Source organism: Molossus molossus, unplaced genomic scaffold, assembly GCF_014108415.1.
Source record: "Molossus molossus isolate mMolMol1 unplaced genomic scaffold, mMolMol1.p scaffold_m16_p_10, whole genome shotgun sequence".
Taxonomy (NCBI): domain Eukaryota; kingdom Metazoa; phylum Chordata; class Mammalia; order Chiroptera; family Molossidae; genus Molossus; species Molossus molossus.
This window is the reverse complement of record NW_023425345.1, coordinates 20,789,150-20,816,507: the sequence shown is the minus strand read 5'-3', so window position 1 is coordinate 20,816,507 and position 27,358 is coordinate 20,789,150. Positions and strand designations below refer to the sequence as shown.

The 27,358-nt window shown below is 49.1% G+C and overlaps 1 protein-coding gene across 1 annotated transcript; it reads left to right on the top strand.

Moving 5' to 3' along the window:
* Positions 1-106: 106 nt before the first annotated feature.
* Positions 107-22,940, top strand: SCNN1A (sodium channel epithelial 1 subunit alpha). The gene is made up of 13 exons (XM_036252444.1): positions 107-359; positions 532-892; positions 10,928-11,195; positions 11,997-12,187; positions 16,315-16,418; positions 16,797-16,960; positions 17,425-17,523; positions 17,731-17,848; positions 20,519-20,597; positions 20,729-20,786; positions 20,930-20,985; positions 21,155-21,230; positions 21,576-22,940. Exons 1-13 carry the CDS (start codon positions 239-241, stop codon positions 21,966-21,968), a joined length of 2,088 nt encoding a protein of 695 aa, XP_036108337.1. The 5' UTR covers positions 107-238; the 3' UTR covers positions 21,969-22,940.
* The last annotated feature ends 4,418 nt before the right edge of the window (positions 22,941-27,358 follow it).

Sequence of the window (27,358 nt, the reverse complement as noted above, 5' to 3'; positions counted from 1 at the left end):
CTCCTGGAGTCCTGCCACCCCTGGGACAGAGGGAGTCAGGACATAGCCCAGGCTGGAGGAGAGAGCCCGGACTGAGAGGGGAGAGCGGGAGGAAGAGGAACAGGGGCAGGATCAGAGAGCCTGGAGAACAGAGGAACCAGGCGAGGAAGAAGAGTCAGGAAAGAGACCCAAGAGAAGCAGAAGGCAGAGAGAGAGGAAAGAGATATCAACAACGAGACTGACTACTAAGCAGAGGCTGATGGCTGTGGAGACGAAAAGGGAGGTGCTGGGACTGAAACCAAAAGGTGACCTTATCAGGGAAGCAGAGGAGAGGCCACTCCAGGGAAGCCCAGCTGCAGTTCTGGCCCTGACTCCAGCAGGTTAGGTGGCTCCTGGGCAGGTGGAGGGAGGGAGGAGTGGGACCAGGTGGGCTCAGGGTGGGATGTGGGCATGGCCTGGAGCAGCCTCTCTCTGGGGTTAAGCTGATGATGGGGGAGGGCACTCGGAACCCAGAACTCTGCCCTGACCCTCACCCTCCACAACCCACCCAAGGGCTCATGAAGGGAGACAAGTGTGAGGAGCTGGGGCCAGGCCCCAAACCCACGGTCCCCCAGCAGCCCACGGAGGAGGAGGAGGCCCTGATCGAGTTCCACCGCTCCTATCGAGACCTCTTCCAGTTCTTCTGCAACAATACCACCATCCACGGTGCCATCCGCCTGGTGTGCTCCCAGCACAACCGCATGAAGACGGCCTTCTGGGCCGTGCTCTGGCTCTGCACCTTCGGCATGATGTACTGGCAGTTTGGCCTGATGTTTGAAGAGTACTTTAGCTACCCCGTCAGCCTCAACATCAACCTCAACTCTGACAAGCTCGTCTTCCCCGCTGTTACCGTCTGCACCCTCAATCCCTACAGGTCAGTTGGGCCCTCTACCACTTCCTGGTGCCTGGAAGGGTAGTGCAGAGGGTACAGAGGTGCCCACTGGGCAGGCAGACCCCCAGACCCAGGGGTAGAAGGCAGTACTGTCCCCAGGCAGACTTCTCTTTGGGCAACATTAGGAGTTCCCCCTTGATGGGCAGACGGTTCAGTCCAATGGAGTCTTCCTAGTGCCCTCGGCTTATCTAGAGTGTGGTTGTTGGACCAACAGTGCCCTCTTCCTCCCGTCCTCTTGCAAGTGGGAGGGGGTGCTGATGAGGTCAAGATGCTGGTAACTTCCAGAAGGGCAAGGTGGAGGTCATCCTGAGCCTTTCCCTAGTGGTAGAGGAGAGCAAAGAACAGGACTTCCTCCTTCTGCAGAGAGGAACCTATCTCAGGTGCTGTGGCGGTGGGCAGTGGGAGCTGGTAGGGCTAGACCCTGCTGTCAGTCTCGGGTTAGAAGGGGAGTGTGTTTTGGAGAAAGCAAAATGAAGGATGGAGGCAAAGCAATGGTGAGCCTTAAGACTGGGGTTGGAGAGTTACGGAGCCAGAAGGAGAATGGGACATGATAACTGTTCCCCGGCTCCCTTGTCTAGCTGGTCCCCCAAAGACCCAGCGAAAATGGGGAGGTGATCCCAGCTGAGCTGCGCACTTCACCTGCCCAGGAGCCTGACTTTAGTGATTGGGTGTGTTCTGAAGTTTTGGGTTTCATCAGCGCTCTTTGCCAACTTTTGGTCTGGAAGCCAGAGGGGGTGGTAAACTCTGGAGAAGAAAGGAGGGTGGGGCTGGGTGTTTTTTATATATTTTGTATTTGTGGTTACTCAGTCATGCAACACTGTGGGATCCCCTGCAGCAAGCCAGACACAGTGCTAGGCACCTGGCAAATGGACATATTCATAATTCATACAATCTTCATTGAAGAGTAGATAATTTGCAGGGTATTGGGAAAGAAAATAAAATGGATGAATTAAGCATATGAACAGATGCCTGCAGTGCACTGTGCTGATTATAACAAAGCCGTGTGAGGTCTAGTCTCTGTCTTCAAGGAGTGGGAGATTTACGAGCGCATGTGTTTGTGATTGTGAGAGAGCGTGGGTGAGCAAACACATTGGGTATGCATGCGATGGAGGATAGGGATTGGTCACATATTGGGGGTGAAGATCCCCCATATATTCTGTTGTGTCCAAAAGTGTGTCTTGGGCTAATAAAGGTCGGGGCATTCTGTCCTGCAGAGCAGAAACTGCCGGACCGTTCCATTGGATTAACCTCCATACAATGTCCAGGGTATGGGGCCATTTACTATGAAGCTGCTTTACCCCCCTGAGCACTGCCGAGCTCTCTGCAGGCCTCCCCTTTCCTTCTCCAACATCCTCCGAGGCAGATACTATTCATGCCCCTTTTTTTTTTTTTATCCTCACCTGAGGACATTTTTCCATATTTTGTTCAGATAGAGTGGGAGGGGAAGAGAGAGAGAGAAACATCAACGTGAAAGGGACACATTGAGTGGCTGCCACCTGCACGACCCATCCAGGGCCGGGGACAAACTGCAACCGAGGTACGTACCCTTAGTGGGAACCGAACCCGGGTCTCTCTGGACCGCAGGCCGATGCTCTAACCGCTGAGCCAAACCGGCCAGGGCATTCATGCCCCAATTTACACTTGAGGAAACTGAGGCAAAAAGAGACAAGTCACAGGGTCACAGGGAGAGTGACTGAGCTGTGACTTACCCTCTGTTTGCCTGATCACAAACCCCTGCCTCTTCTTAATACCCACGACATGGGATGTACAATAAATGAAGTTTCCCATGAGATGTGTACATTTCATTCCTCCTTCAGCCTCCTTTCTCTTCGCTGGGTGGCCACCGGCTTTGCTCTTCTTCTTCTTGAGCCCCGGTAGCTCTCCTGCCCTAATCTTTATGCCACTCCTCATCCCCTCTGGCTTTTGTGGACAGGAGGACAGTGGGGTGCCCTGAGCCAGCAGGGAGGGAAAGACAGGCAGGCGGGAGGGACAACAGGCAGAGTAGTAGGTGCTCAGAAAACATTGTGGTTGAAAGATGGTGAGAAATGGAAAGAGCAGGGGTGAATCTGTTGAGGCCTGAGTATTTCTTTCTTTTTTTAAAATATGTTTTTATTGATTTTTTAGAGAGAGAGAAAGGGAGAGAGAGATAGGAACATCTATGTGAGAGAGATACATCGAGCGGCTGCCTCCTGCACACCCGTCACTGGGAATCGAGCCCAAAACCCGGGCATGCGCCCTGACCGGGAATCGAACTGGGACCTCTCAGTCCACGGGACGACACTCAATCCACTGAGCCACACCGGCCGCCCGAGGCCTGAGTATTTCTATGGTTCTGCTGGGTGCAGGCCCTGGACAGTCCAGGAAACAAACCCAGAGAATGGAAACCAGAGCCTCTGCCTCCATGTGCCTGAAGCCTAGGAGACAGGCATCCACACAGAAAGGATGGGCTGCTGCGGACCCGGTGGAGAGAGCACCCAGGAAGAAAGGGGCGTCAGGGAAAGCTCTTTAGTGCAGGGGAAGTTTATTGAACACCTGCTGTGTGCTCAATCCTGCACTGGGTGCTTTATGGGCACTATCTTATTTAATTCTGACAAGTCCATGGAGACAGGCATTATTTTATTTCTGTTTTGCAGATGAGGAAATGGAGGTGAAATAATTGAGCAAGGTCACACAGCAAATTAAAAAACCACCACCAACAACAGCAACAACAATAGCTACAACTTATATAGTAATATGTACCAGACAAATTAAATTCTGTATTAAGTAAATTATTCAATCCTCACAACAGACCTCTGAAGTAGGTACCAGTATTACTCCCATTTTATAGATGAGTAAATTGAGGCCCAGAGTGGTTAAGTAACTTGCCCAAGTTCACAAAGGTAGCAGGTGGTGAACCTGGGATTGCAAAACACCACCCCCACCCCCAGAAGCCAGTGCCATGCAGGTTATCCACTGAGTAACAAACAAAGTGCGTTTGATTTCAAAGCTCTTTGTCCCATTGCTCTTTAAGGAGGGGCCAGGCAGAGGCATCCAATGTTGAGGGTGCTGGTGAGAGTCCCTGGGGAAGAGCAGCAGGAAGAGGAGGGGGTACTTGTCGGGAGTACAGGAGGGAGGGGTCCAGGGCTGTTGGCTTCTGTTCAAGGAGAGAGGCAGGGGTGGGTGGATAGGTTAATGCAGTGGTGGGTAAGTGACCCATGTGTGAATCATGCTGGTGGCGGGTGCAAGAGGCAGAGGCGTGATGAATGACTCCTTCAGGGGAAGCAGGGAGGAGGTGGAAATCTGTGGACAAGATAACTGGAATGAGGCAAAGTCAGACCAGGGAGGGGGAGGAAGAAGGAGGTATGGGTTTCTGGGCTGCTTTGTAACTTTCGGGAAAGGGAATGAAGGCTAAAGACCCACACTAAGCAAGGAAGCTCTAAGAATTTAAGGTGAAGCATCAGCCACTGTGGTCCCTTTTTTTTTTTCCTGGCCAACAGAGGAGAGGGCTTTGTTCACCCAGGAGAGCCAGTCTTCATATCTACAGAAACCAGAGAACATACTTTTTTTAATCCAATTCTGGGAAAGATTTAGACTTGACCTATGGAAGGACTTGAGGTTCTTAACAACGAAGGAGGTCATGGAATCCTTCCCAGAGATGGCCGAGCAGGAGGCATGGCAGCAGGAATGGGGCGAGGGCAGGGGCAATTCCCAGAAGAGAGAAGCTGCAGGGAGGGTGGGAAGGGACCTGAGCTAGGTCTTCCTGTCCCTAACCCTGGTGGGGAGACCCTGCACCTTCTGCAGGATCTGGAAACCAGGCTCTGCGGTGGCAGGCCTAGCAGGGACAGAAAACCCAGACCCTTAGAGCTGACTCCCCCCACTGTCCCCACAGTGGTGGACTCCCTTTCATGTCAGGAACCTCACTACCTCTGGGGAAGCTGCTGTTAGGAGTTCTTCCTTAGTTAAAGCTGCAACTGACTTTATGATAATGTCTATGGTCTGGTCCTGGTTCTGTCTCTTTGAAGCTTTTTCTTCTCCAATCATAGTAATAAAACAGTAATGATAATAAAAACAACAGCAACAGTTGTATGGTACCTACTCTGCCAGGCATTTTCCGCAGTACTTTTCATGTATTAACTCATTCCATCCTCATGGCAACCTGATGCAGTAGGTACAACTAATACTCCCATTTTTCTAGATGGTAAAACAGAGGCACAGAGGATAAGTAACTTCTCCAAGGCTAAATGACCAACACGTGGCAAGGCTATGAGCCTGGAACGTGGATTAGAACTTGGTTTCCGTGTCGTTTCCCCACATGAAATGGTTTCATCACCCTGCTGTCCATCCTCTGAATAATCATTGGTTTCTGAACATCTATTGCTCTTAATTTTTTTTTCTTTATTGATTTTTAAAGAGAGAGGAAGGGAGAGAGAGATAGAAACATCGACGAGAGAGAATATCGATTGGCCGCCTCCTGCATGCCCCCCACTGGAGATCGGGCCCACAACCTGGGCATGTGCCCTGACCGGAATCGAGCCGGCGATCTCTTGGTGCCCGGGTCGATGTTCAACCACTGCGCCACATGGGTTGGGCAACATCTATTGCTCTTAAAATGTCACAGCCAGGGCTGACTTCCACATGTGACCTGAGAGCTCAGAACCAACTCCAGGGCTCACAGGTGAGGAGATGCTGGCAGGGCACCTGCCTATGAATGAGGTGTGGTGCAGGCTGAGTTCATATAGGGACCATGGTGGAGAAAGTGTCTCCCAACCTGGGAGACAGGTTGGAGGAGCTGGGGAAGGGGCCAAAGAAAGGGAAATCAAGACTTCTAGGTGATCCCTGGAGGAAGGAGGGAGTCGGCCAGGTCCCCAGATACACACTGGCAGGGGAGGACGCTGGTGAGTTTCCAGTGCCCGGCTGGAATTCTGTTGCGTACCTCCAGAATTCTGGCTGAGGACGCTCAGCTAGAGGCCGCCGGGTGGGTGGGTGTGTGGGATGAGGGTTTGGGCAAATCTCAAGGCTGCCTGGGGAGCATGGACTCTTCTGTGAGGGGAGATCATCCAGGGAAAAGAGGGAGGGAAGGAGGAGGAGGAGACACAGATAGGAAGAGAACAGGGTATCAGCCCTTCAGTCTCCTAGTGTCCCTGACCCTGCCAGTCTGTCCTGGGCAGAGAAGAGAGGCTGGAAGGGAGATGGCCAGCTTCGAGGAAAGAGTTTGCTGCTGTCTCAAGTGTTTCTGAGCTTGGAGGCAGAGTAATGAAAAAAGCTGGGGTCGCCCTGGCTGGTTTGGCTTAGTGGTTAGAGCGTCGGCCCATGGACCAGAGAGACCCGGGTTCGGTTCCCTCTAAGGGCGTGTACCTCGGTTGCAATTTGTCCCCAGTCCCTGTTGGGGTCATGTGGGTGGCAGCCAGTGGATGTGTCTCTCTCACATCGATGTTTCTCTCTCTTCCTTCCTCTCTCCCTCTTGCTCTATCTAAAGATAAATGCAAAAATGTCCTCAGGTGAGGATAAAAAAAAAAAGAAAAAAGCTGGGGTCATTGAGTCGAAAAGACTGGGTTCACATCATGTTGCCTATACTTTCTAGCTGAGTGACCTTGGGGGAAGTTGCCTAGTTGACGGTCCTCTGTTTCCTCAATTGTAAAGTGGAGACAATAGTGCCTGCCTGATCAAACAGTGCAAGAGTTCACCCCCTCCCATGTGGGGCTGCCTGCCAGAGCAGAGCACAGTGAGGGCAGTGACCATGACCTGGGTGGGAGTCATGCTCAGAAGGGCTGGATTGTCTTGCCGAAGCCCCCTTGTCAGCATTCTACCCCTCCCGGCCCTGGCCTCTTGCCGGGGTCCTCCTGCTTGCCGGGCGTGATCTGATGTAATTAGTGGTTTTTACTCAGTGGGCAGTTTTCTAGTGTAGGTGTCCACTGAAAAGGAGGGAGAGGTTTCTTTATTGAAGGGGTGATATGAGAATACTTCTTGCTGCCTCAAGCCAAAAAAGGGGAGAGAATTAGACGCTGGGGAGCGATGGCATTCTGTAGGGAGCCTGGCCTCTTCTGGGGGCTTTGTCACAGGTGGAGTTGAGGGCGGTCACCGAAGCCCTCTCTGGAAGAGGCAGGAGGGAGCTGACTATGTGGACGGTCACTGAAGGGTGAGCCTGGCAGAGGGGCAGCATGGGGCTCGGTGGAGAAGAGAGATGTGGCTGGAGAAGTGACAGATAGCGTGGAGTTGGTGACGAGAATGAGGGAGGGGGAGGGGCAGAATTGGGACACAGAGGGACCTGAGATAGCTTGGGATTGGGGGGCGGGGGCAGGTGGAGAGGGAGGCCCAGCCAGAGATGTGGTGGCTCATGTTGTGGAAATAACTCCAGCCAAGTTAGGGCACCTGGATACTTGCAATGTGACTACGAGGAAGACGCTTTGGTTTCTTGGGCTTCAGGGTCCTCTCTGTGCCTTTCTGATATTTGATGCCCTCTTCACTTTGTGTCACTGACTCTTCTCTCATTTAACCCTCTGAAAGGTTCATATGTAGGCAGATCTAGGGTTAGGCCCATTTTACAGATGAGGAAATAGGTTGGATTCAAAAAGGTTACTTCCAACACAGCTAGCAAGTGTGGGACTGGCACACCAGGACCCGCATCCAGCAGGCTAGCTCTGGTGTTCTTCCTGTGGCATCTTGCCAACTCCTAAAATAGCCAGAGCTCGCAGGGACACAGTGGAGGCAGTGTGACGGTTAGAGTGCCTTCTGACCCACTTCCTGATTGTGTGACTGTGAACAAGTCACCTGCCTCAGGTTTTTCACCTGTAAAAGGGAATGACAATAGTATTAGCTAACAGTGGCTAATAGTATGCTGAATTACACTGAAGATTAGATTAAATAATGTACATTGTAATACCACAGTGCCTGGCTATAGTAGGTGTTTAATAAATACTAGCTATTACAGTCATTCTTTTAATTACCAATAACAAATCAGAATATCAAACACGCACTTTCGACCTGAGCTACATTTTCTCCTGTGAAGGCATGAGGGGCAGCTGGAGCTGATGCCTGAGGCCCAGCCAGTTAGACTTTTATGAAGGAGAGAGAAATGGATCCAAGGGGAGGAGGACTGTGAGGATATAGACTAGACAGTGATTAACGTAATGGCACATTAGGACCCTCTGGGGCTCTTGTCAAAACAACCTTGTTTCGGTCTCACCTCTTCCCACTAAATCTGAATCTCTGACAAGTGGAGCCCTGTCCTGATATTTGACTTTTTCTTTGAAGTATAATTTACATATAATAAAATACACAAATCTTCCTTTTTTAAATTTCTTTATTGATTTTTAGAGAGAGAAGAAGGGAGAGGGAGAGAGAGATAGAAACATGGATGAGAGAGAACATCGATTAGCTGCCTCCTGCATGCTCCAAACTGGGGGATCAGGCCCACAACCTGGGCATGTGCCCTGACCAGGAATCGAACCAGGGACCTCTTGGTGCATGGGTTGATGCTCAACCACTGAGCCAGACCAGCCGGGCAAAAATGCACAAATCTTAAGTGCTCATTGAAGTTTGACAATCAAGCTATTGAGCATTTCCATTACCTGGTGTTTCTTTGCAGTTAGTTCTTTTCCCTCTGTGCTCATTTTCTGACTTTTATCACCATCAGTTAGCTTGATCTGTTCTTAGACTTCATATAAATGGAATAACAATATGTATTTTCTTGTTTGTGTGTCTAGCTTATTTTGTTCAATTTAATGTGTCTGAAGTTCTCCCACGTTTTTTGCCTGAATCAGTCTCCCAAGCCCCCCCCCCCCCCTTTTTTTGCTGGGTGGTATTGATGGACATTAGGATTGTTTAAAGTGTTTTGGCTATTATGAATAAAACTGCTATGAATATTCATGTACAAGTCTTTATGTTTTCATTGCTCTTGGGTAAATAGCTAGGAGTGGAATTGGGTAAAATATACAAAAATGAAATTGCTGGGTCACAAGGTAGACACATGTTTAACTTTGTAAGTAATTACTAAAGAGTCCTCCAAATCAGTTGTACCATTTAGATTCCCATCAGCAATTCCAGTTGCTTCACATTCTTACCAACATTTGATGTTGTCAATCTTTTAGTTTTAGCCTTTCTAATGCATGTTAAATGGTACCTCGTTATGGTTTTAATTTGCATTTCCCTGAGGACTAATTGTGTTGAGATTCTTTTCATGTGGTTAGTGATATATATATTTTTTGGGTTCATTTTAAACATGATTTGTCTTTTCATGTGTAAAAGGTCTTTATATTTCAGGAGGAGTTCTTCCTTAGATATTCCAAAAAAGTTTAACCTACCCTAAGGTCATAAAGATATATTCTAGGTTTTCTTCTAGAATCTTTATGATTCTGAATTTTATGTTTAGGTCTATGATCCATCTTCACTTAATTTTCGTGTATGGACTGAGGTAGAGGTTGAAGTTCATTACCCCTTCCCCCCAGTACAGTATACAAATTGTTTCAGCATCATCTGTTTTAAAAAAAAAGATTTTCGCCCTGGCCGTTTTGGCTCAGCGGTTAGAGCGTCAGCCTGCGGTCCAGAGAGACCCGGGTTTGGTTCCCGCTAAGGGCATGTGCTTCGGTTGCGGTTTGTCCCCGGCCCTGGTTGGGTCGTGTGGGTGGCGACCACTCGATGTGTCCCTTTCACGTCGATGTTTCTCTCTCTCTCTCTTCCTCTCTCTCCCTCCCACTCTATCTGAACAAAATATCAAAAAATGTCCTCGGGTGAGGATAAAAAAATAAATAAAAAAGATTTTCCCCATTGAATTGAATTGGTGCGTTGTTAAAAAATCCACTGATTATATATATGTAAGTTTATTTCTGGATTTTATTCTGTTCCATTGATCCCTTGTCTATGCTTACGTAAGTACTACACTGTTTTGATTATTGTGGTTTCATAGTAAGTTTTAAGTCAGGTAAAGTACTCCAACTTTGCTCTTATTTTCTAAAATTGTTTTGGCCATTCTGAATTCTTTTCATTTTCATATAAATCTTAGAACCAGCCTGTCAATATCTTTAAAAATGTTTGCTGAAATTTTGATAGGGATTGTGTTGAATCTAAAGATCAATTTGGGAGACATTTTAACTCCACTGAGTTTCCGACCCATAAACATATATATCTCTCCATTTATTTTGGTCTTAGATTTTACTCAGCAGGATTTTCAGTGTAGTGGTTAGTCTTGCACGTCTTTCATTAGATTTATTCCGAGTATTTGGTGTTGTTTATGCTATTTAAAATGGTGTTTTTGTGATTTTATTTCCCAACTTTTGTTGCTAGTATGTAGAAATACAATTAATTTTTGTATATTGGTGTTGTATCCTACAACCTTATTTAAGTTATTAGTTCTAGATATGTGTGCGTGTGCGCGTGTGTGTGTTTTGTTTTGGTAGGTTCTATCCCTAAGGCCTTACTACTTTGTACTTTCATAATGGAGATGGTAAGAGGACCAGTATTAAGAAGGAATGTGATGATTTATACTGGGCAGTGTTTAACTTACCAGAGTTTGCGCCCCACCCAAAACTTATTAAAATCTAATCCTGGTGGGTGGGGGTGGGGTGTAGTTTGCAGCATTGGTATTTTTTTGAAGTTCCTCAGTAGGAATGCAGTTGAGAACCCCTGTTTTAGAAGGTGCTGGGTGGCAGGCCCAAAGGCCACCCTCCTCAGAGGGGATCAGGGTGGGATGACCTGCGCGCCGCGGGTCCATGGCAGTGTATGATCCCAGGTCAAAGCCACCCCCTCTCCTGTCTTGGGAAAGGGCACACAAGTTCCGGGTTCCCTTCTATGCCAGGGCGAGGGGGAGGAGAGCGCTTCGCGGACAGGCGCCTCCTGCCTCTCCCTTTCGATAAACAGGCCACAGGCTGCAATAAATGCTGTCACCGTCACTAATTCCACTAATTCCGGCAGACACACCTGTCTGCCCCCACCGCCACCCCTCCTGCCTCACCAGTTTCAGACGAGGAAACTGAGGCTCACAGGGGCCAGGCGTTCGCGCGAGGCTGCCCCCTAGTCCGACCCTTTCCCCATCGCCCCTTCCAGGTACACGCAGGTTAAAGGGGAGCTGGAGGAGCTGGACCGCATCACAGAACAGACGCTGTTCGACTTGTACAAATACAACTCCTTCAACACCCTCGGGACCCATCGCCGAGGCCGCCGCGACCTCCGGGAGACCCTGTCGCACCCCCTGCAGCGCCTGCAGGACCACCCAGCCTCGTCCCCGGCCCGCAGAGCCCGCAACGCAGCCTCCAGCTTGCGGGACAACAACCCGCAAGTGAACTGGAAGGACTGGAAGATCGGCTTCAAGCTGGTAAGGCCCCGCCCCCGAGGGCCCCGCCCCCAGCGCCCCGCCCCCAGCGCCCCGCCCCCGAGGGCCCAGGCCTGAAAACAATCCCGGCCCTTCCGGTTCGTCCACACACTGGATCCCCGCCCTTTCCGCCCCGCCTCCGTTGCCTAGTGATGAGTCAAGACCTCGTCCGCTTGCTGTCAAAATCAATCAATCATACATTTTTGAAAAACAAAATGAAACAGCATCTCTCTGTGCTCCAGCTTGTGGGGGGTGTCTCCTCTTTGGGGGCTTCTGTGGGAGGGTTTAAGCGGCGTGAAGTCAAATCTGCTGTGGAACCGGGTTTCTGCAGGCCTAAGACTGAGAACAAGACTGTAAAGGGAGACTTAAAAATTGTTTTAAGAAAAAAGAAAAAAGAGGGTAAGAGGAAGTGGGAGAACAGCAGAGGGAAGAAGAAAAGAGAAGCCCCCTTTAGTCATACTACCAGGAGACCAGAGTTCTGGTCCTAGCTGTTGTTAGGACAAAATTCTTAGTCCCTCAGTCTTCCCATCAGTGAAATGGGGAGAAGAATCCTTGCTCCACCCTCCAGCAGAGACTATAAATAACAGCTCCTGGTCAACCTCCCACTCCTTTAATCCCATACCCTCCTGGTCCACTCTCCTCCAGGCTTCTGCTCCTCTCTGCCTCTTCTTCTTGTCTAGTCCTGGCTACCCACCCCCGTCTCTAAGTCCTTAGGACTCCAGACCACTCATTCCTTGATCTTGGCCCTGCCCTGCTGCCTGACCCCTGCTGCTGGCCCTCTGACACTCTGGTCTCTGTTTCTAGTGTAACCAGAACAAATCAGACTGCTTCTACCAGACATACTCATCAGGGGTGGATGCGGTGAGGGAGTGGTACCGCTTCCACTACATCAACATTCTGTCAAGACTGCCGGATACCTTTACATCCCTGGAGGAGGACAAGCTGGGCAACTTCATCTTTAGTTGCCGCTTCAACCAGGCCTCCTGCAGTCAAGCGTGAGTCTGTCCTGCCTGGCTGGGTGCTCCCCATGGTGTCTCCTACTGAGAGCCAGCCTGAGGCCCAGCATGAGTAACACCGAGGAAATGCTTGCTGCTTAAATAAATGCCTGCACGAAGGAGGGGATGTGTTGACCTCAGGTCCAAACCTCTGCCCCACGGATCAATCTGTAGGACTTCTGCTCCCTGCAGGGCTGGGTCTGAATGAGGTTGCCCCTGGGAGGGCTGGGGTTGAGGTCCAGCTTTGGGAAATCAAGGGATAGAAGCATGGTTCCCTATCTAAGTCCTCTTTCTCACTAGTGTGAAACTCAAAAGTGCCTAGAAGGTTATCTGGTTCCATCTTCCACTGTCTCAGATGAGGTGGGCAGGAGTGTGGTGGAAATAGCATGGATTCAGTGAGGGATTAAACCCGAGTTCTTGCTCTGGCTCTGTTATTTCCTGACCGATCGACTCTGGGCATTTTAAATTACTCTTCAGAGCCTGTTTCTATGTTTGTAAAATGGGCTGAAAATGAATTTATTCAATGTTCATTCAACAAATATTTTTGACTGTCTGAGTGTCAGTCACTGGTCTAGGCTTTTGGGATACATCAAAGAAGAAAATGTATTTATAATCCTTGCCATCACTTTTACTCCAGTCATGAAGATGGTGATAACATTCATCTCCGAGTGCATGAAATGACAAATTCAAGGGCACTTTGTAAACTGCAATGAATGATGGGGTCTTATTACTCAAGCTAGACCACCAGGCCAACCCTAGTTTAAGGATTCTTCCCACCAGGCATTCTTTCTGTTAAGATTTCTGTCATACTGTCCTTGCAAAGAGGTCATGGCAGCTGCCAGCTCTCTGGGGACTGGGAGAAGTTAGGAGTAAGGGAGGTTTCCTTTTGTACCCTCTGGCCCCTCCTACCCTCACATCTCCTCCCTGATTCTGCTCCTTGATTTTCAGGTGCCATCTTCCTGCTTCTACATGGTTAAGGAAGGGTGTTGAGGCAGCCTCTCCGCTCTACAGGGAGTCCTTCCCTCCCATGTCGGTGCTGAATGGCAGCAGGGCCAGGTGTCTGCTGCTTCTGCCTCCACCCCTCACCTGGCACACACACTCTGCCCAGAACATGACTTTGTTCTTATCTCTAGTCTTGTGTTTGTTTGAGGACAGGAGCTAGCATCTGGGAAGTGACACAGTAGTAGTATCTGAGCCTGGGTCAGCTCACAGCTGCCACCGAGTCTCTCTTTCTGTCACCTTACCACCGATCCTTTCTCTATGCCTGTCCCATGCTCCTGCCTCCCTATCAATGGAAAGACCATAGTTCATCTTAGTCTTGATGCCTAGGTCACTTCCTTAGCTCAGAGCCTCATTATTTCTCACCTGGGTTATTATTACTCCCCTCACCCCCGCTCTTGGCCAATTTGTCTTTCTGCCTCTCAATCCTCTCTTTATTCTGTAATCACAGGAAGCTTTATACTTCATTTTTCTTACTTTAGTTCACTGTACTTAACTGTTCCAGTTAGTCCTGTTTATACTTTAAAAACAAATTTATTGAGATATAATCCACATACCATTAAAGTCATCCTTTTAATATATACCATTCAGTGGTTTTCTTGTATATTCAAAGAATTGTGCAACCATTACCACTAATTTTAGAACATCTTCCACACCCCAAAAAGAAACGCTGTACCCATTAGCAGTACCTCCCTATTTTCTCCTCTCCTCCAAGCCCTGGGAACCACTAATCTACTTTCTGTGTCTGTAAATTGTCCTACTTGTAGACATTTCATATAAATGCATCATAGAATATGTGTTCTGCCCTGGCTGGTTTGGCTCAGCAGTTGGAGCGTCAGCCTGCGGTCCAGAGAGACCCGGGTTCGGTTCCTGCTAAGGGCGCGTACCTCAGTTGCAGTTTGTCCCTAGCCCTGGCTGGATCGTGTGGGTGGCAGCCACTTGATGTGTCCCTTTCATGTTGATGTTTCTCTCTCTCTCTTCCTCCCACTCTATCTGAGCAAAAAATGGGGAAAAAAAAAAATGTCCTCGGGTGAGGATAAAAAAAAAAAAGAATATGTGTTCTTTTACGTCTCGCTTCTTTCCCTTAGCACAGTGTCTTCAAGGTTCATCCATGTTGCAGCATGTATCAGTACTTCATTCTTTTCCATGGCTTAATAATATTCCATTGTATGGACATGTCATATTTGTTTATCTGTTCCTCAACTGATGGACTTTTGGGTTCTTTCCACTTTTTTGGCTATTACAAACAATGCTGCTGTGAACAGTCCTGTATAAGTTTTTGTATGGATATATTTTCATTTCTCTTAGGTATATGCCTAGGAGTGGAATTGCTGGGTCATATGGTAATTCTATGTTTAACATTTTGAGGAACTGGCAGACTGTTTTCCTAGTGGCTGTGCCATTTTACATTCCCACCAGCAATGTATGATGGTTCTAAATTCTTCACATCCTCCATTCGTTGTTGTCTGTCTTTTTCACTTTAGCCATCTTCTTGTTTTTAATTGATTTGAGAGAGCGCGAGAGAAACATCTATTTGTTGTTGCACTTATTTATACATTCATTGATTGATTTTTGTATGTGCTCTGACCAGGGATCGAACAACGCTCTAACCAACTGAGCTACTTGGCTAGGACTGACTTTAGCTGTCTTAATGAATCCCTATAATCTTAATAGTAAACTTATATAGCTCTTACTAAGTGCTAAGCACTGTCTGAGTGTAATTTAATCCTCACAATACCCCATTTTACAGGAAATTGCAGTAGAGAGAGATATGTTGGTCCCATAGCTAATACTTGTTAGAGCTAGGATTACAATACATGTAGTTTAGTTCTGGTGTCTGTGCTTTTACATTATAATGCAGCTCATATATTCTTTCTTTTTTAAAATTCCTCACCCAAGGATATTTTCCTATTTATCATTAGACAGAGTGGGAGGGAGGGAGAGAGTGAGAGATAGAGAGAAACATTGACGTGATAGAGCCACATCGACTTGTTGCCTCCCGTTTGACCCGACCAGGGCTGGGATTTAACCTCAGCTGAGGTTTGTGCCCTTGACTGGAATCGAACCCAAGACTCAGCTGACACTCTAACTGCTGAGCCAAACCGGCCAGGCCTCATATATTCTTATAATGTGCTTACTGTGTATCTCTTTATATCTGTTTTTACAAATGTGTATGTAATATAAATGGTGTTGTGTTATATATTTAATTTCACTTCTTACTTTTTTTTTTTTTTTTTACTAAGCTCTCTTTTTTAGACTCACCCATGTTGCTCCATCTGTTCTGTTACCTGCTGCATGGAGTCCCTGGTGTGCATCTGCCACATAGCACCTGTGCCCTCTACCACTGAGCAGAGCTCACAGGCCCTTTAGCACTGGCGCTGCTCCCTTTCATTGTCTCCCCTTCTGTCCCTCCCTAAATCCAGCCTTTGCTCTGGAAATGTTGACTTTCTAGCACTTCCCAGAATGTGCATCAATATTTCACACCTCTATGCCTTTGTTCTTCAAGGCTAATGGAATACTCCAGATCACCTTGTTTCAATCTCCTTATTTTACAGGTGAGAAGAATAAACTTAGGAAAAATTATTTGCTCAGAGCCATGCAACCAGAACCCTACTCATTTCTGCCTTCCTCCTCTCAGCTCCATGCTCACCACTGGTCTTACTCTCTGCTCTAACCCTGTTCCCTTTCATTTCATTCATTCATTTATTAACATCTATTTACTAATTATTTCCTATATGCCAAGAACTATGCAATTAATACAGAGAGGATACAGAGACGAATGTGTTGAGGACCCAGTCTTCAAGGAGATCACAATCCAAATGGCAAACTAAGATTTAGACATGTGAGAAGCTAGGGATACTGCAAGAGTCTTCATAATACAACACAGTAGTAGAAGAGTGGTCACAAGGCCAGGCAGGTCAGGTGGCCTACTGAGGGGAACCTGGGTTTAGTCCCAAGCTTGACGTCACAGTTCGTGCTCTGTCTTCCTCTTTTGTGATGTAGGGGTGATGCCCTTGCAGGCTGTTGGCACACAGCAGGTGATAAGGAAACAATGGCCCTGAACGTTTCTCTCTTCCCGACCCCTTACACTTTCCTCTGTGACCCTACTTTCTCTCGCTCCTGAATAGGAATTATTCTCACTTCCACCACCCTATATATGGAAACTGCTACACTTTCAATGGTGAGAACAATTCCAACCTCTGGATGTCTTCTATGCCTGGGGTCAACAATGGTGAGCAACTCCCCATACCCTCAGTCCCTGAACTCTGCCTCAGCCCCTTCTCACTGTCCTGCCCACCCACATTTACCCACCTTGAGCTCACATCCTAGAGATGCTGTGTGCATCTGGGCCTTGCCATAACATGCCTGTCTCAGTCCTGGAAGGAGTCTTTACTGTTCTTTCTCCACTATGGGCAGCACATTGTCCATTTAAGGTGTGGTAGGAATCCTGCCCCCAGAATCCAGCTCAGGGGTTGCCACATCCATTTGGGGGTCTTCCTGCTTTGCTCTCCTTGGAGTATTAGGAACTGGGCAGGGTGGAAAGATAGATTTCCATCCCCTAAAGCTTTTTAAGACCTTCCCCTAACTCTGCTCCTTCTGCATGCCCCAGGTCTGTCCCTGACTCTGCGCACAGAGCAGAATGACTTCATCCCGCTGCTGTCCACAGTGACCGGGGCCAGGGTCACGGTGCACGGGCAGGATGAGCCTCCCTTTATGGATGATGGTGGCTTTAACTTGCGGCCTGGTGTGGAGACCTCCATCAGCATGAGGAAGGCAAGGATGCTGCCTGGGAGCCTGGGAGGAGAGCCCTTGATTGGCGAGGAGCAAGGGAGAGGGTGTGGGAGGTGGACTTGACAGCCAGAGGCTGAGGAGGAGGTCATGAGGTTGAGCCTTGAGCATGTGGAGGTCTATAGGAGCAAAAATTAGGGGTGAGAGGGCTGGCAGAGTGGACATAAGGAAGAAGGGAACAGAGGAGTGGACCTCGGATGAGGGTGCTGAGAAGGTGTTCGGAACATGCTTAAGATTCCAGGGGGTGCTCTGGCCAGTGTCCTTGAAAGTAGCGCTGAGATGGACATGTGGCCCCTGGCAGCATGTTTTGAAATGGGAAGGCGGACTGAAAAAACTGGAAGAGTAGGAGAGGCAACCTGAGGCTGAGGGAAGACAGAGAGTTCAGGAAGAGGCCTAGACCACTTGCTCTGACCTCTGACCTCCAACTTCTTGGGTGTGTACATTCACAGGAAGCCCTGGACAGACTTGGGGGCGACTATGGAGACTGTACCAATAATGGCAGCGATGTCCTTGTCAAGAACCTTTACCGTTCCAAGTACACGCAACAGGTGAGGCCAGTCTGTTTCTATGGCAGCCATCGCCCAGGCCTGCGCTGTGGGTCGGTCATAATGGGAGTATGTGTATGTAACCAGAGGAAAGAGGGTTGGAGGTGCAGCACAGAGGATTGTGTATCCTGCCCTTCTCTGGCTCTTCTGGGCTGTTTGTGGGTGAGAGCTGGCCGGAACCTCTTTCCCCATCACCCTCTTCTCCTCCAGGTGTGCATCCACTCTTGCTTCCAGGAGAGCATGGTCAAGGAGTGCGGCTGCGCCTACATCTTCTACCCGCGGCCCGAGCGTGTGGAGTACTGTGATTACAGGAAACACGATTCCTGGGGTGAGAGTCCAGGACGGTGCCCCTGGCTTGCCCCATCGGCCCAGGACTTTCCGGGAGCCCTCTCCAGTCAGGGCCCCCAGTCTGTGGGGCTGCTTCTGGCTCCCACGGACCATGATTCATTCTCCCTGTCTCTTGTTTCCCAGTCCCTAGACTCACCTCTCTCAGTTTTCTACTCACGATCTCTGTCCCTCCCGCACAGTTTCTCCCTTTCTGTTTTGGCTTGCGTGTGTTTGTGAAGGAATGGCACCATTTAAAAATAACTTGCAGCATAAGGAAGGAAGAGCACGTGAGGAAAATCTCCCCATTCCCTGCTGGGCCTGCTGGGGTTTCAGTGCACACTCGGCCTACAGCTTCCTCTTCTCAACCTGAAGGCCCTGCGTGAGGCATGGGATAACTCGCGGGGTGCAGGGGGATAATACTAGAAGTTAAATGTATCTCTATCGTTTTCTTACATCTTCCAGTTTATGTATATTTTCTTTTATTTTTATGTTTTTTAAATTGATTTTTTAGAGAGAGAGGAAGAGAGAGAGAGATGGAAACATCGATGTGAGATAGAAACATCAATCAGCTGCCTCCTGCACACCCCCACTGGGGATCAAGCCCGAAACCCGGGCATGCGCCCTGACCAGGAATCGAACCGGGACCTCTCAGTCCATTGGACAATGCTCAACCCACTGAGCCACACCAACTTGTCAGTGTATATTTTCTAATGTACATAATGTATCAATTCAATAGCAGCAGATATGTACTTTATAAACCAAATACATACATTGGAGTTGCTTGTTTAAGAAGTTTTTACCGCTCAGCCAGTGTGGCTCAGTGGTTGAGCATCAACACGTGTATCAAGAGGTCGCTGGTTTGATTCCTGGTCAGGGCACATGCCCAGTTTGGGGGCCAAATCCCCAGTGGGGGGCATGCAGGAGGCGGCCAGTGGATGTTCTCTCTCATTGATGTTTCTATCTCTGTCTCCCTCTCCCTTCCTCTCTCAATAAAGAAGAAGAAGAAAAAAAAGAATAGACAACTAGAAAATACAGAGTAGGTTATCCCCCCCCCCCCCAAAGAAGTTTTTACCTACAGGAGGGCACAATCAAAAAAGTTTGAAGAGCTCTGGAGTCTCCTCCTTATCCTGGTCTAGGAAGACAGATCCCTTTTTCTTTTCACTCCAGCTGGGCTCAGCAGGGAAGCTGTGTACTAGGAAGCTGAGAGAAAGAAAATCCTAAACAAGAAGCTATGGAAAACAGAGGCTTGGCTTTCCTGGTGCATATACTCTTATCTGTCCCAGCTGACTAGTCCTCTGGAGTCCCCTTCTCCCCTGGTTCCCCTGGGGCCAGCTCTCCCTCAGTAGGTGGGTGGCTGGCCATTGCTGGAGGACACAAGCCTTCACACCTCTTGGGGATGAGGCTGGGTCACTGCAGACCTGAGTTTAGTGTCTGCTTCTGTCTTGGCTCTGTCTGTGTTGATCTTTCCACCGCCTCCCTTCCCTCCGTCTGCTCCTCACAGCTGTGTCGCCTGCCTGTACTTTGCAGTTGTGGCCTCCCTTCCTGTTTCTCTGACCTTAAAAGATCACAGTGCACCAGAGCTAGAGGGAAATGCGGAGGCCTGCTGGCCTCACCTCTCCTGTCTCAGACAAGCAAGCTGAGACCCAGAGGGGAGACGTGATGTCCCTGGAGGTCCCAGGAAGTCCAGACCTGACTCCCTGCCCACTGCTCATCTCTGCCCCCAAACAATGATTTCTAAGTGGTTGTGAGTTTGAAGAAGGTCTGTGAGAGAAAAACAACAATACTGATTGCTGAGAAGCTGTGAGGATGAGGGTAAGGAACTAGGCTAACAACTTAGTCTGTTGAGTTTCCTAAGGACTGCTCAGTCCCTGAAGAAAAGGGCCCAGCTGCTTCCCAGTCTTCCTAATTAAAGATTCCCAGACCTGGTTGACTGAGGAAAGGCGGCCACACCATTTTACATTCTCAGCAGCAATTTAGGAGGTTCCATTTTCTCTACAGCAATATTTGCTATTGTTTTGTTTTTTTTGTTTGTTTGTTTTTCTTTTTTTATTCTTTATTTTTAGAGAGAGAGAGGAAGGGAGAGGGAGAGAAAGATAGAAACATCAGTGAGACAGAACATGGATTGGCCACCTCCTGCATGCCCCCCACCGGAGGTTTGGCCCACAACCTGGGCATGGGTCCTGACGCGGAATTGAACCGACATCCTCTTGGTGCGTGGGTCAACGCTCAATCACTGAGCTACGCTGGCCAGGCACTATTGTCTTTTTTAAAAAATTGAATTTATTAGGGTGACATTGGTCTTTTTATCAAGTATAGCCATCCTAGTGGGTATGAAGTGGTATCTCGCTGTGGGTTAATCTCATTGTTTTACACAATTATTCCCATTCTTCTTTCTGACTTAAATTTTTGTCCAAATCTCTTTGCATAGATGTAGCCTCCCCCACCCCTCCCCCCGCCCTGAGTTAGCTTAATTTCTTTTTCTTTTTTAATATTTATTTATTTATAGCATAATTTCTTAAACCCTTTTCGGTGCAGATGCACAGGAGACATCACTGTAATCTATTTGATACTCTTGTGAAGGGGGTGCCCCCGGGATGCTGAGAGACCTCTTGGGTGTGGGGTAGAGAAGGTTGAGGTGCCCTAGGAAAACAATGCCTCTGTGCACCCACAGGCTACTGCTACTATAAGCTCCAGGATGCCTTCTCCTCCGATCGCCTGGGCTGTTTCACCAAGTGCCGGAAGCCATGCAGGTGAGTGTGCCCTTCCCCGGGGGCACAGGTTGGGTGGCTGGCTGCTTGGCTGGGTAGAATACAGGTACTCAGCTAAGCCTTTGAGTGGGAGAGCCCTACCACCATTACTCAGTGCCTTTCTCCATCCTCAGTGTGACCAGTTACAAGCTCTCTGCAGGTTACTCACGATGGCCCTCCGTGACATCCCAGGTGAAGTGGGCAAAGGGAAGGAAAGGGGAGGTGTGTGTAACACTGTGGTCTTTCATGTATATGGGTGTGTTTGACCCTGCCCCCAACCTTTTAAGTCTGAAGAGTCTAGGGTGACCCCCTTGACGCCCCTATTTTTTCCCCAGGACTGGGTCTTCCGGATGCTCTCTCTACAGAATAATTACACCATCAAAAACAAAAGGTCAGAGAAGCCCCAGGATTTCCTGGTCCCAGCCCCAGGAAAGGAATGCTTGGGAGGGAAAACAGAGCTGGAGAGAAGAATTGATATAGTTAATTGGAGGAGGGTTTTGTTGAGGGTTCGAGAATTTAATCCTCTGCTATTTCTTCCCATCCTCTCCCCCACTCCAAAGAAATGGAATTGCCAAACTCAACGTCTTCTTCAAGGAGCTGAACTACAAAACCAATTCTGAGTCTCCCTCCGTTACGGTACGTCCTGCCTCACTGAGCCTGATTTTCTGGGGGGTCTGAGTGGGCGGCTGTTAGGGAAAACAAGGGGTTGACTCTGTTGGGCCAGAGTGTCTGGGTCTTGAAGGAAGGGACCAAGGAAAGGGGCCAGGGGTGAGGGTGAAGTTGGGAGGGTTGGAAGAAGGGGAGGGTTGGAAGAAGAGGAACTTAGCCGGGGATAAAGTCTCTCGGGGCAGTGGGAGGTTAGGGTGTGCCAGATGGGTACAGCTGGGACAGAAGGGGCCCAGGGGGCCACCGAGAGGCTGAGAGGGGTAAGGAGAGATGGGCCCTCTGCTCCAGTGGTCAGTGTGCCTCTCTTCCTCACAGATGGTCACCCTCCTGTCCAACCTGGGCAGCCAGTGGAGCCTGTGGTTCGGCTCCTCAGTGCTGTCTGTGGTGGAGATGGCCGAGCTCATCTTCGACCTCATGGTCATTACATTCCTCATGCTGCTCCGGAGGTTCCGAAGCCGATACTGGTCTCCAGGCCGAGGGGGCAGAGGAGCTCAGGAGGTGGCCTCCACTCCAGCTTCCTCCCTCCCTTCACGTTTTTGCCCCCAGCCCCCCTCCCCCACCTCAGCCCTGCCAAACCCTGCTACTTCCCCCGCCTTGACTGCCCCTCCACCAGCCTATGCCACCCTGGGCCCCTGCCCAACTCTGTCCAGCTTGGCAGGAGCCAGTTCCTCCGCCTTCAGTCTGGAGGAGCCCCGAGAGGAAGCCTGAAGGGAAGGAGGGTGCCAGCCCCAAGGCAAGCAGCTTCCCTGGGTGGTGGGACAGACCTGGCAGATGAAAGCATGTTGGGCTAGCTCTCGGAGCTGCCCCACTGCCTTTGGTGTGGGGGAGGAAAGCAGCGTGGGTACGGGCTACAGAAATTGCCCAGAGAACGGGGGCCAAAGAAGCTGCCAAGAATTGCCCTTGGCTCCTGCCCGGTCCCCCCTGGTCCTGCCTCTAAAACACTCTGGTTTCCTCACTGAAGTACAGATAAGTCTCCTTTTCCCTTGGATCAGCCAAGTCAGACTTGGAGCTTTGACAAGGAACTTTCCTAGGAAACAACTGATGACCAGAACAAAACATAAACAAAGGCACACAAAGGCATGCCCAGTTTCCTACCCAGGGGTGACTGAAGCCAGCCTCGGACTGGCCTGGCCACACTGCTTTCCAGTGACACAGATGTTTGCTCCTCTTCTTGAACTTGGGTGGGGAACCCCTCCCAAAAGTCCCCTTCCCTGACTCCCCAGAGCAGGGGCTGGAGCAGACCAGTGTAGTAAAACTTGGCCGTTCCCAGTCGGCCCCAGGACAATTCCAGCCTCATCTGTGCCACACCCTCACAGAGCCACATCCCAACACCTCTGCCCTGTATCCTTCATACCTCTGCAAGTTGGCTCAAACTATTTCCTAAGCCTGGTAGCCTTCCCCACTATCAGCTGGAGAACTCCTATGCATCCTTTAGCACCCTACTCAGATACCACTACTTTTATGAAGGCTTCTGCCCCGTCATGTCTTCCCCAGAACTGATCACTCCCCTCTCCCCTGGACTCCCGTAGCACTGTAACTTCTGTCAGAGTGCTCATTTTGCATTTTACTTTCTTGTTCATTTGTGTTTGCCTCACCATCTAGACTGTGAGCTCCTTGTGGTCAGGGACTGTTGTTCATTTATGTAACCTCAGGGTCTGGCCCAGTGTCCCACTTGGAGCAAGTAGGCAGTCACTCAATAAATATTTGTTGCATAAAAAGTGTCTGGAGAGTTAGATGCAATTCCCTGAAGGAGGGAAGGAGTGGATATGAGTCCCTGGGTCTCTGCTCAAGCTCCCAGGAGGTCCTAGGGTATGGGTGTGGGTGGGGTGTGGGAGACAGACTCCTATACCCCTTGGATTCACTATGGAAATGACCACTCTTCAGGGGCCTTAGGAGAGACCCACTGTTCTGCTAATCCCTCCATGGACATGGCTGTGCACCTGTGATTTGGGGAGGGTGCAGACATGGTGCTCCCCTCAGGAGACCTACTAGGTAGTGCTTGTGATAACTTGCCCCCGTCTATTGTATAAACATTCCTTTCCTTCCCAACTTTAGTTACCATCGTCAATAATCCTCTACTCCATTCACTGAGTACCCACGACTCAGCACCCAGCTGATACAGAACATCCTCATCTGCCCAGTAGTAGTGGAGGAGGATGAGACTCAGGCCACATTCTTCTGGACCCTCAAAGCCTTGTGTATTCTCATTCTTGCACTATCATGGAGAGAGCAGCAGGAGAATCCTCCCAGCTTTACTTTTTTAAAATATGTTTTTATTGGTTTTAGAAGAGAGAGGAAGGGAGAGGGAGAGAGAAACATCAATGAGAGAGAAACAGTGATCGGGCTGGGCTGCCTCCTGCACACCCGACACTGGGTATCGAGCCCACGGGCATTTGCTTTGACCAGGAATCAAACTGGCGACCTCTTGGTACCTGGGACAACACTCAACCAACTGAGCCATACTGACCAGGGCTCTCCAGCTTTTTTATTTTTTAAATATGTTTTTATTAAATTTTTGAATTTTTTTTTTATGAATTTCTTTTTATTCATGGATTTTTTTAGAGAGAGAGGAAGGGAGAAGAAGAGAGATAGAAACATCAAAGAGACAGAACATTGATTGGTCACCTCCTGCATGCCCCTCACTGGGGATTTGGCTCACAACCTAGGCATGTGCCCTGACCAGGAATCAAACTGGCGACCTCTTGGTGCATGGGTTGATGGCTCAACCACTGAGCCACACTGGCCGGGCTGAATTTTTTTTTAGTGAGAGAGGAAGAAAGAAAGAGATAGAAACACTGATATAAAAAAGAAATATCGATCAGTTGCCTCCTGCAGGACCCCACTGGGTATTGAGCCCACAACCCAGGCATGTGCCCCAACTGGGAATTGAACCAGGACCTCTCAGTCCACAGGATGAAGCTCAATCCACTGAGCCACACTGGCCGAGCCCTTCCAGCTTTTAATTTTAATAGAGGAGAAATTGAGGGGTGTCTGAGTGGAGCTTGGGTTTTTGGACCCCTGGTTCCTCCCCCCACTCCAGCATCCCAGACCTGGAACCTAGAAGTTACCCTTCCTTGTCATCTTTGGGGACATTTCCCTGCTGCCCTCATCTTACTCCCCTCAATTACAGTCTCCCTATCCTGAAGAGCCAAGTGAATCTTGGGGAAAGAGGAAGAGATAGTGAAAGGAGTGGAGAGATAGAAAAGGTTGTGACCAAGAACTGATGGGGTGCTTTCCGACTTCCCTTTCCTAGGCTCCAGCAGAGGAGGGAAATGATGGTGTTATAAGAGTCTCCTCCGTCAGAGCTGTCAGGTCCCGGCTGCCCTCGTGTGTTCTCACCACAGCCCAGCCTCACCTTGCCCTGCCGGTCCCAGCTGCCTGTCTTCTGCTGGGGGGTGGGTGGGGGGCGGGACCTGCTGGACAAAGCTGGCTCTGTTTAGAGACAGCAGTCAGCTCCTCCACCACCTGGAGTTTTCCTGGCTGCTGCATTTCTACCCTGTGGTGTTTCCTTCTCTCCACCCCATCTTTCTGTGCTACCCCTGGACCTTAGAGTTAGGAGTTAGAGTCAGAGTGTTAGGGAAGAAACAAATGATTAAGTTGCCTTCCTTTTCTTACTGAGGGTAGCAGGAGAAGTGACTTGCCCAAGTTCATGATTCTTTTTTTTTTCAATCCTCACCCGAGGACATTTTTTCCCCCATTTTTTTGTTCAGATAGAGTGGGAGGAAGAGAGAGAGAGAGAGAGAGAAACATTGACGTGCAAGGGACATATCGAGTGGCTGCCACCAGCACGACTAACCAGGGCCAGGGACAAACTGCAACCGAGGTACATGCCCTTAGTGGGAACCGAACCCGGGTCTCTCTGGACCGCAGGCCGACGCTCTAACCGCTGAGCCAAACTGGCCAGGGCCCAAGTTCATGATTCTCATAGAACCAGCCTGGAACCTGAGTCTCCTTCTATGACCCATGGAGTCAGAATGGGAGGGCTGGGGCTGCAACCCTCACCTGGAGTCCAGTGACTCTGTACTGCTGTGGAGTGTGTGTGTGTGTGTGTGTGTGTGTGTGTGTGTGTGTGTGTGTGTGTGTATGTGTGTGTGTGTGTGTGTGTGAGAGAGAGATGCAATGAGGGAGGAGGGACTCTGCTATCTGAAGCTGTCTTCTCTCTAACCTTTGCTCATAGACCCTAACAGCCAATTCTGTTGTCCCCTAGTTTGCTCCTCTTCCATTCTCCATCTGTCTCATTCTCTCCCTCACCAGTATTTCTTCCCCTGGAAGACATTTCTCCATGAAACTAGTTAACTTTTCATATTCCTAGATCTACCTACCACTCACCATCTTTTTAAAGACAATTTTGTTGAACATTTTAGTACCACATCTCTCATTTACCCTGAACAATGAAAGAGATTCTCTTGTTGTACTAGGCTATGTGTAATGGCTTAAATAGTTGGCACAGACTATTAAAATTTTCTTGTAATATTAAAAATAGAACTTTGAAGTTATTAATTATTAATACAAACTATTCATATGGCTACCACTTATTGCTTAATATATGGCAAACACTTGCTCAACATTTTACATGCATTTCATCATCAATGCATATGACCTGAGGGTACTGGCGTGGTCCCCATGCATGGTCCCCATTTTGTAGATGAGGAGCCTTGGCCTTTCTTGCTTCACACTGGAAACTGGGTACTGTGTCTCTGGCACATTATTCCAATGACTGCTTTGAGAGCTCTGCTTTGGGTCTACTGTGCTGTACTTGGAGGCTCCCTGGGGGTTGGTAGAGGTGAGCTCCTCTGTGAGTTTAGCTCAACTCTCCAGTTCTTCAGAAGCTGGAGATTAAGGTGGAGTGAAGTCAGCCCAAGGTGGGGATATCCAAGCTCCATTCTCATCTATAGATGTTCTGCCCTAAGGATCAAGGTGGGGGGGGGGCAGGAAAAGCTAGGCAGGGTGGACTCTGGGGAGGGGGGTCAGCATGAACTCTGGGGAGTGGAGTCAGCTGTTGGACCAAGGGGAAAAGGAACAGGGAGCTCAGAACTCTTGGACCTCATTTCTCTCTGGTATTCCTGCATTTCTTTTTTGTTGTTGTTTTTTAAAAATTTTTTTCTTTATTGATTTTAGAGAGAGAGAAAGGGAGAGGGAGAGAGAGAGATAGAAACATTGATGAAAGAGAATATCAATTGAGTGCCTCCTGCATGCCCCCCACTGGGGATTGGGCCCACAACCTGGGCATGTGCCCCATCGGGAATCCAACCGGCGACCTCTTGGTACATGGGTTGATGCTCAACCACTGAGCCACACCCTCCAGACTGGTCTTCCTGCATTTCTACCAACCTCAGCAACTGGAGGACCTCTGGTCTGGGCTGTGTATAGGGAAGGTTGTTGTTTTTTTTTATCCTCACCCGAGGACATTTTTCCATTTTTTGTTCAGGTAGAGTGGGAGGGAGAGAGAGGAACAGAGAGAGAGAGAGAAACATCGATGTGAAAGGAACACATTGAGTGGCTGCCACCCGCACAACCGACCAGGGCCGGGGACAAACTGCAACCGAGGTACACGCCCTTAGCGGGAACCGAACCCGGGTCTCTCAGGACCGCAGGCCGACGCTCTAACCGCTGAACCAAACCGGCCAGGGCGGGTTTTTTTTTTTTTTTTTTTTTTTTGGTACATGCCCCTAGCAGGAACTGAACCCGGGACTCTCTGGTCTGCAGGCTGACGCTCCAACCTCTAAGCCAAACCAGCCAGGGCATAGAGAAGGTTGTTATACCCAGAGGATATCTGAGTGAACATTGTACCCTTGTGTGATTCATTTGGGAGATGTTCTGCACGAATGGTGGTGGCATACAATACCCAGAGTCAGGGAATGGGGCCTGAATCCAATGGACAGACAGAAAAGTGGCAGTGTGTCTACTGTAGCAAAACAGGGACCTGGATTAAAGTCTGGAATGGGGTTTCCACGGGCCCTGCAGGGAACATGCTCTGTTTGTCATCAATGAAACGAGAGGGTGCAGTAGACGATCCCAAAGGTCAGTTTGGACTGAAATACAGAATACTATTTGGGAAAAGGATACTGGGAACGTACTAGTAATATCCGATTGACATC

Coding starts and splice junctions, on each gene's coding strand:
- SCNN1A (XM_036252444.1), top strand. CDS start 239: ATGGCTGTGGAGACGAAAAGGGAGGTGCTGGGACTGAAACCAAAAGGT. Junction 16,419..16,796: donor TATGCCTGGGGTCAACAATG/GTGAGCAACTCC, acceptor TGCATGCCCCAG/GTCTGTCCCTGACTCTGCGC. Junction 20,598..20,728: donor AAGTGCCGGAAGCCATGCAG/GTGAGTGTGCCC, acceptor CTCCATCCTCAG/TGTGACCAGTTACAAGCTCT.